Raw genomic sequence first — 10,000 nt, 5'->3', positions numbered from 1 at the left:
AGCAATAATAATAAGAAAAGAAGAAGAAAGAGATGAAGTAAAAGAAACTGACCTACTCGTCCAACGACCTTATCTGAAAGTGGTCGTAATAGGTCGTTCGTGGTCATTTCTCGGTGAGGGAGATACGACCCTATTTTTTTTTTTTTTTTTTTTTTTTTTGAAATACACTAACGATTACTAAACCTATAAATCTTATTTTCTCTGTGGATTATTTTTCCCCCGAAAGTCTGCAGTTTATCGGAAATCTAACAAAAAAGTAGAAAAGAAAGAAAGAAAAAACGTCAAATGTGCAAAGTTGTTCATGATACAACATGCAGGTAAAAGCGTTCGTTATTATGCTAGAAATGCATGTTTACAGGTAATTTAGCAACCAGGGCGACCTACGAAATACGAAAGCGGTTTAATAGCCGATAGATCTGATTAAAAAAACGTAATAACTACGCTATCAACAGTGATCACAGCATTAACAACAAATAAAACAACAATAACAACAACGGTAACAAAAACAATTACAATAACAGTTACGACAACAACAGTAACAACATTGATAACAACAGTAACAACAAGCAACAGCAACAACACGATAAGACGCCATAAATGTACATATTATAGTACAAACACAGCTGAACAGTAACAGTACTTTTTTATCGCACCAAAATCTTGTCGAAAAAAATTATGAATGAAAATCTTCGCAACACGGTGGCGACATCTACGTAGAAAGAGGAGTGATAAAAAAGAGGGAGGAAGAAGGGATAAATAGAAAGGAGGAGAAGGAGGAGGATGTATAAAAAGAAGGAAGAATAAAAAGGAAAAAGGAGGAGGATTATATCTCTGACGAAGATGTAATCAAACTCACACCTCTTGGGCCGTGAAGTCATTCATTCTCATTCGTTCAATCACTCATTCACTCTTTTTTCATTCCTTTATCTTTCCTTCCTTCATTCTCTTTCATACAATCCTTCTTCATTCCTTCCTTCATTCTCTTTCATACAATCCTTCTTCATTCCTTCATTCTCTTCTTCACTCTTTCCTTCTTCTCTCCTTCACTCATTGTCACTCCTCCATTTCTTTTCATTCTCTTCATCTATTCTCACTCCGTCATCTCTCCTTCAATTATTCTCTTTCCTTTATCTCATCTTCATTCATACTTCCTTTTCACTCTATCTCTTCCTTCCTTAGCTTCTTAGTTCATCCTCACTCCATCTATTTTTTAAATTTTTTAAAAATTTTCTCCTTCCTTCATTCTCATCCCTCTATCTCTCCTTCCTTCATTCTCACTCCATCATCTCTTCCTTCCCTCTCTCCTTCATCCATCCTCCCTCCATCATCTCATCCATCCCTCTCTCCATCCATCCTCCCTCCATCATATCTTCCTTCCCTTCTCTCCTTCATCCAACCTCCCTCCATCATCTCCTTACTTCCTTCTCTCCTCCATTCATCCTCCCTCCATCATCTCTTTCCTTCCTTCTCTCCTCCATTCACCCTCCCTCCACCATCCCCTTCCTTCCTCGTCTCTTTCATCCATCCTCCCTTCATCATCTATTTTTTTTCATTCTCACTCCTTCCTTCATTCTCATCCCTTCATCTCTCTTTCATTCTCTGCTTCTCTCTTTCCTTCCCTCTCTCCTTCCCTCATTCTCATCCCTTCATCTCTCCTCCATTCATCCTCCCTCCATCATCTCATCCTTCCCTCTCTCTCCTTCATCCACCCTCCCTCCACCATCCCCTTCTTTCCTCCTCTCTTTCATTCATCCTCCCTTCATCATCTATTTTTTTCATTCTCACCCCTTCCTTCATTCCCATCCCTTCATCTCCCCTCCATCCATCCTCCCTCCATCATCTCATCCTTCCCTCTCTCTCCTCCATTCACCCTCCCTCCACCACCCCCTTCCCCCCTTCCCTCCAACCTACCTGGCTTGGGTCTCTGAGGCGGCTGCGTCTGCGTGGTGGCGTTGTGGTAGTGAAGCCCCGAGATCTTGTGGCGGAACCCCCCCAGCCAAGGCTTCCGCACCCCCGCCCACTCCACCTCCACCACGACCTCCCGCTCTCCGACTCCGGCTGCGAAGGATGGGAGGGGGAAGAGGATGAGAGGGGTGGCGAGGAGGAGGAGGAAGAGAGGGGTCATAAAAGTGGGAAGGAGGAGGAAGATGAGGAAGAGAGGGGTGATGAAAGAGGGAAGGAGGAAGAAGAAGAGGAAGAGAGGGGTGATAAAAGTGGGAAGGAGGAGAGAGAGAGGGGTGATAAAAGTGGGAAGGAGGAGGAGGAAGAGAGGGGTGATAAAAGAAGGAAGGAGGAGGAAGAGAAGGGGATAAAAAGAGGGAGGAAGAAGAAGAAGGAGGAAGAGGGATAAAAAGAAGGATAAAAAAGAGGAGGAAGGAGGGGTAATAAAAGAGGGAAGAAGGAGGAGGAAGGATAAACAGAAGGAAGGAGATGAAGGCGGAGGAGGGATAAAAAGAAGAAAGTGGAAGAGGAAGAGGGATAAAAAAAGGAAAGAGGAAGGAGAAGTAATAAAAGAGGGAAGAAGAAGGAGCGGGAGGGATAAGCAGAAGGAAGATGAATAAGAAAGAAGAAAGGGATAATAAAAGAGAGAAGAGGAAGAAGGATATGATAAAATAGGAAGAAAAAGGAGGAGGGAAGAAAAAAGGGCTAGAAATGGTATAATGATGAAATGATAACTTTTAAAAAATCTAGATAAAGCAACATATTGATAAAGGAAGGCTATATCAGTGTGACGTAAACATATGAAACGTTATGCTGTAAAAAAAAAAATGCCTACCAATATGAATATGAGATTAATAAGCATCAGTGAGTTTAAATATTCATCAGCACATGGAAAGATATCCCCTAATGTATCCCCTAAACAAATAAACAAATACACGCAAACAAGCAAATAAATAACAAATAAGCAAATCTATAACAAGCACACAATCAAATAAACAAATAACAAACACTCAAACAAATAAATAAACCCAAACACACCCACCCACCCAACCAAAACAAACAGATTAAACAAGCAAACAAACAACTAACCAAACAAACACTACCAATCAATAACAAACAAATGGATAAGAAAGCAATCAAAATACAAACCAAAACAATGAAAAATACAACCAAAACAAATACTGAAAAGCAAACAAAACAAAATAAACAATTAAACAAACAAACAAAACAATGAAACAAGCAAAGACGACAAAAACAAACAAACAAACAAACAAACACACGCCCTCACCCTCAGCGACGATCACAGTGATGACATCCGGCGTCGGGATCGTGGGCGTGGTGGGCGCCAGGAGGGTCAGCGGGTGGGTGTGCGGGCGCTTGGAGGACACGCCCACTTGGACCGTCTCGTTGGCCTCCACGCCCATGTCTCGCAAGGTGGAGACGTCACTCAGGACACGCCCGCGGAGGACCAGCTGGTGGGCGGGTGGTGGTGGAGGAGGAGGAAGAATAAGAAGAGAGAAGAAAAAGAGAAGAAAAAGAAGAGAGAAAAGGAGAAGAAGAGAGAAGAAAAAGAGAAGAAGAGAGAAGAAGAAGAAGAAGAAAAGAAACGAAGAAGAAGAAAAAAGAAGAAGAAGGAAAGGAGAAGAAGAGAAAAGAAAAAGAGAAGAAGAAGAAGAAGAAAAGGAGAAGAAGAAGAAAGGGAGGAGAAGAAGAAGAGTGAAGAATAAAAAAGAAATGGAGGAAGAGGGTGAACAAGAAAAGAAGAAGTAAATGAAAAAAAAAGAAGAATGAAGAAAAGGAGGAAAAGGAAGAACAAGAGAAGGAAGAGGAAGAGAGAAGGGAAGAAAATATCGATAAGATTGTAGGGTCGTGTTATAAATCCCGCGTTGTATAACGAGTGCTAAGTATAGAAACCATAATGACCATATGGCAGGAACCTACAGCTGGATTTAACACTATTGTACATGATGTAAGTCCTTGTATACCTACCGTATCACGTAGTATTTTTTAAATATCATAATTTTTTTAGATTTACATTTTTTATATTTATTATTATTATTATTATTATTATTATTATTATTATTATTATTATTACTATTACTATTATTATTATTATTATCATTATCATTATTATTATCATTATTTTGTTCTTGACTTCTACTAAATGTGGAGAAAGTTGAAGTAGAAAAGGTGGAGAACTTCGACAACAGTACACATTAATCATTAATAATTTTGGGGATTGACACGCGAGAAAGAACGGATATGCACTTTTTTTCTCTACGTTATCATGCTACCATCACATGATTACATATATTATGTAGTTTTCAGGTTACGCCTGAGAGGAGGAAGGGGCATGGTAAGAGCATTTGACGGTGAATCTTTTTTTTTTAGAATATTAATTAGGAGACATATCCAGTGGGATACGCATACAATCGCTTATACATACACACAAACACACATGCAAACACAAACACACACACACACACATACATCCCTCCATCCCCTCCCCTTACACATACATGTACAGTATCATGCAAAGTTAATATGCAATACAATCGTGCATAGATACCCGCCCATCCGTCTCAACGAGTTACTCTCCAAGGGTGGTGTCAAACTAGCAGTATTTCCGTTTTTTTTTTATTATATATATATATATATATATATATATATATATATATATATATATATATATATATATATATGTAATTTTTTGCTACCGCTGGCATATTGGCCGAGTGCGATAATTTCCAGGCAAATGATAATTTTTGTTTTCGCTTGCAAATTTGTCGTTGGCATTTGGTTAAAATCATGTTATAGTAAATAACCGTTACGGTAATGCAAAAAAATCTCTTGTATTTAATAATAACTGATACAAGTTGGTAATGTGCTGATCGCCTGTTTGTTTACATTTGTCTCCACGTTTCCCTGTCAGCTGACTAGATGGGAATAGCGAAAATATGCTCTTAGTTGGCATTATATATAGTTGTTTCGCATTAAATAGTCGCCACATAGCCTAAATAGCGTCCATTATCGCCAGAGCCTTCGCGGGGGTTGGAGTCATCTTGTCGTGTTTAGACTGTTTCCGTGGTTCTCGTCGCTAGTGTGACTGCGCGCGCCAAAATGACCACGGTTGTTGCCAGCGGGAAAACAATGCGGAAAAAGTCCATGTGTGACACGGCAAGTAATTATTAAAGACCCTATCACCCTAGCACTTTTTCTGTCAATTTTTTGCGTTTCCGAATGAACTCCGTATGAAAATCATGTAAACAAACATGGCACTATCGGAGTGAGGTCCCGGGAATCACACGAACATTCTCATACATATTACGTTATTTTAAGGAAATATGATGATGTATATTGTATATACGAATGTTCTTAAATATTAGCTTATGTTTACATTCACCCATCCTATCTAATTTATTAACAGCACAAGATCAACACGGAAATTAGTCAGACGGAAACGGTCGTAACCGTCTTGGTCTGGAAAGCGTTCCGTTTGTAGACGAACCTTGCGGAGAAAGAAATTGACGGAAAAAATCTAGTGTGATATGGCCTTAAAGGCACGGGCCTTACCACCCAAAGATACGCAGAACTCGAAAGTAACGTGACATTTATATAGACCTCGTTATTCTCCAGTTATTCTTAATCCCGAGTCAAGGGCAGTAACATCTTTTCTTGTGTCATCTTTTCCGGCGGCAAAAGTAAGTCGCGCAGGAATGGAAGATGTGCAGTCAGGGATCCTTAACACTTTAAATCTCTCTAGCCTCGAGAATTTCGCTCGAAGACACAGTCGAGTTCTGAAAATACTCGGGTGAGAAACGGAGGATAAATAATGGTAATAGATGGGATGATAGGTAATGATGATAAAAGATGGGATGATAATGATAATAAAGGATAGGTTGATAAACAATGATAGTCAAATATAGGATGATAAATAATGATAATAAAAATGAGAAAATAAATAATGATTATAAAAATGGGAAAATAAATAATGTTAATTAGATATAGGATGATAAATAATGATTAAATATAGGAAGATAAAAAATGACAATAAGTAAGAGGATACATAATGATAATAAAATATAGGATAATAAATAAGGATTAATGATAAGGGGAGAAATTTTGATGGAGAAAAAGTTAAATGCAACAAAAATAAATCACGAAATAATAAAATCAATAATAAAACAATGACTAATGAAAATAAACAATAAGCCATAATATCAGTAATGAATGATGAGATAATGAATAAAAAAATAAGTTATCAGATAATATTAATGGAGGATATAATGAATCAGGAAAATAAAAGAGTATAATAAATTATGAAAAATAAACAATTTCATACGTGATAATAATCCCGAATACAAAGTTAATAAAGGATAATTATTATTGATAAACCAAATAATGATAGAAAAAATAGACACTCTTAAACGTAAGAAAGGAACAGAATGCGTACGGCAACGATGCAAGACGTGCAATCAGGGATCTCTACCGCGGCACGTTTTGGGTACGTATAGATTCTTCCGGGCTCTCTTCGCTGTTGTAATAACCATTCTCTTTTTAGCTGTTATTTTTTGTTGTTCTCGGGAAAGTTACGTTTATATAAAATTGCAGAGATACGAGATCGGGGTGGATGTCTGACCTTCTCTTTGGCTTCAGGGTTCCTTTGGCTTCACAGTGTCTTTGACTTCAGGGTTCTTTTGGCTTCAGGTTCCGTTTGGCTTCACAGTGTCTTTGACTTCAGGGTTCTTTTGGCTTCAGGTTCCGTTTGGCTTCAAAATGTCTGTTTTCAGGGTTCCTTTGATTTTAGGGTCCCTTCGATTTCAGGGTTTCTTTAGCTTCACGGTGTCTTTGACTCATTCAACTCCTTTTGGTTCCTGGGTTTCCTTTGGCTTCTCCCCTTCCCTCAACCTTGCCCCCCCCTACCCCCCATTTGCCTTCAGTGTGTCTTTGACTTCAGGGTATCTTTCACACAAGGAACCCCCTTTGGCTCCTGAGTTAACTGTAGATTCTCCCCGCCCTCACCTTTGTCTTGCTTCCTCCCTTTGTCTCCTAGGTCTTTTTTTGGCACCCAGTCCTCCCCCCTCCCTCCCCTTGGCTCCGGACTCCCCCCTAGAGCTCTGAAACCGAGTACGATATCCACCCCGCACCCCTTTCTCGCAGACGTGTCATAAATATCTCGATATCATCAACTTCATCGGAATAAGTAAGTCAGTATCTTTTTTTCTAAGCTGCAGAAATGTCAGAGAGACACCTCGCATTATAGAATTGTTATTATTATCATCTTTTTTTTATACTTATCTTACAAGAACTCGCGTTATGGGGCTATTCATTCTTATCCATATCTATTTTCTAATATCTCCCATCTGAAATTATTTATTCTTATTAACTTCGCAAATTCGCCCTCTTGGTATAATTCTAATTCAGTTTCGCAATAAAATACCTAATTTTGGGATCTTATACACTTCCAATCATTTCGCAAAGTCAACCCGGAAATATCCATTTTTATTTGTCATCCAAAATCTCTCGTCTGGGGTTATTCGTTTCCATTTAATTTACAAAATCTTCCTTGGACTATAAATTCTTATTCATTGCATACATTTCCACACCTTCAAGTATTCATTTGCATTCATACACATTTCACAACATCTCCCTGTTGCCAATTATCAATTTCAATCAATTTCACAAATTCTCGCACTTGGACTTTATAATCATTATTCAATCTAAGAAATCTCTCATTTCACTTTCTTTCACAAAATCTATCACCTGGAATTAAAGGCTCTTATTCATTTTACAAACTATCGCCCCTGCAATCATTCATTTCACATAATTTCACAAGATCTCGCACATTAATCAGTCACTCATCGCACAACAATCTTTCAACGTGGAATTTGTCCCTCTCATCTGAATAGCTTCCATTGAATTATTTTCTTAGACTTCTTAGAATTATAGACTTCCTTTTAATCCTTTTCACAAAATCTCTCAACCTGGAACTAATCCCGCTCATGCAGCTCGCAGACTCTCTGGAATTAATCTCCCCCACATGAACAGCTTCCATTGAATTACTTCAATTGAATAGTTTCCATTGAATTACTTTCACATAATTTCTCACATAGAATTAGTCCCTCTCATTCCTCTCGCAAAATCCCTCATCTGGAATTAATCCCTCTCATGCATCTCACAAAATCTTTCAACCTGGAATTAGTCCCTCTCACCTGAAAAAAAATCCTCCTAATCATTATCTCAAAATCTCTCACGTGCAGTTAATCCCTTTCATTCCTCTCGCAAAATCCCTCACCTGGAATTGATTCCTCTCACCTGGGAAGCTTCCTTTCAATTACTGACAAAAAAAACTCGCCTGGAATTAGTCCCTCTTTCATCTCACAAAATATTTCAACCTGGAATTAGCCCCTCTCACCTGAAAAAACTCCTTTTACCAATTTTCACAAAATCTTTCAACCTGGAATCAGTCCCTCTCACATGGAAACCTTCCTTCTAAATAGTAAAAAAACAACAACAAAAAAACTCACACTCGGAATTAGTCCCTCTCATACATCTCACAAAATCTTTCAACCTGGAATCAGTCCCTCTCACCTGAAATACGTCCTCTTAATCATTTTCACAAAATCTTTCACCTGGATTGGCTCATTCTCACCTGAAAACCGTCCTCTTAATCATTTTCACAAAATCCCTCACCTGGAATGGCTCCCTCTCACCTGAAAAAGCTTCCTCAATCATTTTCACAAAATCTCTCACCTGGATTGTCTCCCTCTCACCTGGAAAGCTTCCTCTCGACCCGTCTCTTACCTGGAGGAAGTGGGGCGGGACCTGCGTGGCGCGACTCAACTCCAGCTTCAGGTTGCGGGCGGGCTGGTGCAATGGCCAAGCCCTCGTGATCACGCCCACGCCCGTCTCCATCACCATCTTCACTGTCGCTACCGGGCCTCCCCCTGTCCACCAGCCCTGGGGGGGAAGAGGGGAATGGAGGGGGATTGTTTAAAAATGGTGATAATGAGGGGGGAGTGAGAGAGGGGAAGGAGGAGGAGAAGGTGTAGAGGAAGGAGTATGAAGAGGAGGTGGAGGAGGAGGGGGGAGGAGGAATAGGAACAGGAAGAAGAAGAAGAGGAGGAGGAAGAAGAAGAGGAAGAGGAGGAGAAGGAAGAGGACGAAAAGGAACAGGAGGATAGTAATGACGATGAAGATCAAAGTCACGAGAATGATGATGGTGACGATGTTAATCATACATCAGGATGATGGTGAGGACAGAGAATGATAAAGAAGAGAATAGCGATGGCGATGACGATGCTAATGAGGAAAGTGAAAATGAGGATGAGCATAAGGATGGGGATGTGGGTAATGACAACGAGGGCGAAGTGAGATGATAATAATGGTGAAAATGATGATGAAAATTATTATAATGACGATATTTAACGATGATTGTATATAAAATTACATAATTAAAGAAACAATAATAACAAGTAACAGTAATAACAACAGTGGTAAAATCATAAACATATCTTCTGAATAAAAAGAAACTGAACTGCAACGCGTTGAAAGAAAGACAAAAAAACAAAAACAAAACAAATATAACCATAAACAATATTTTCACACGAAGGCTAAAGCATAATACCAAACAATACAATAATCCAAAGGAAAATAAAACAGAACAGTAAAGCGAAACAATAAGAAAATAACACGAAAGGAGAAATCCAGTGTAACGATTTACCAGTAAGTGGAAAGGGGCTTTAACCTGCGTGTGCCAGATAGAAGCGGAGATACGACCTTGTGGAGAAGGAAGGAAGGAAGAATAATAATGGGAAGGAAAGCAATAATAATTATCATAATAGCAATAATAATTTTAATAATTGTAATAATAATAATAGTTTTGATAATAATAATAAATAATAATAATAATAATAATAATAATAATTTTAATAATAAGGATAATTTTAATAATAATAATAAATCTAATAATAATAATAATTTTAATAATAATAATGATTTTAATGATAATAATAATTTTAATTATTATAATAATTTTAATAATAATAATAATAATAAT

General features: G+C 38.3%; 1 protein-coding gene across 1 annotated transcript in view; it reads right to left on the bottom strand.

The window, feature by feature from the left end:
• LOC113823606 (IQ motif and ubiquitin-like domain-containing protein) overlaps positions 1-10,000 on the bottom strand; it is a 33,835-nt gene that overhangs the window by 20,623 nt on the left and 3,212 nt on the right. Inside the window, exons 2-4 of the mRNA XM_070143799.1 lie at positions 8,746-8,901; positions 3,230-3,413; positions 1,912-2,058 (exon numbers count right to left, since the gene is read on the bottom strand). Of these exons, the coding sequence (XP_069999900.1) occupies positions 1,912-2,058; positions 3,230-3,413; positions 8,746-8,901 (487 nt within the window). The remainder of the gene's footprint in view (positions 1-1,911; positions 2,059-3,229; positions 3,414-8,745; positions 8,902-10,000) is intronic.

Source organism: Penaeus vannamei, chromosome 31 (genome assembly GCF_042767895.1).
Source record: "Penaeus vannamei isolate JL-2024 chromosome 31, ASM4276789v1, whole genome shotgun sequence".
NCBI classification, from domain to species: domain Eukaryota; kingdom Metazoa; phylum Arthropoda; class Malacostraca; order Decapoda; family Penaeidae; genus Penaeus; species Penaeus vannamei.
This window is presented reverse-complemented; position numbering and strand designations above follow the sequence as displayed.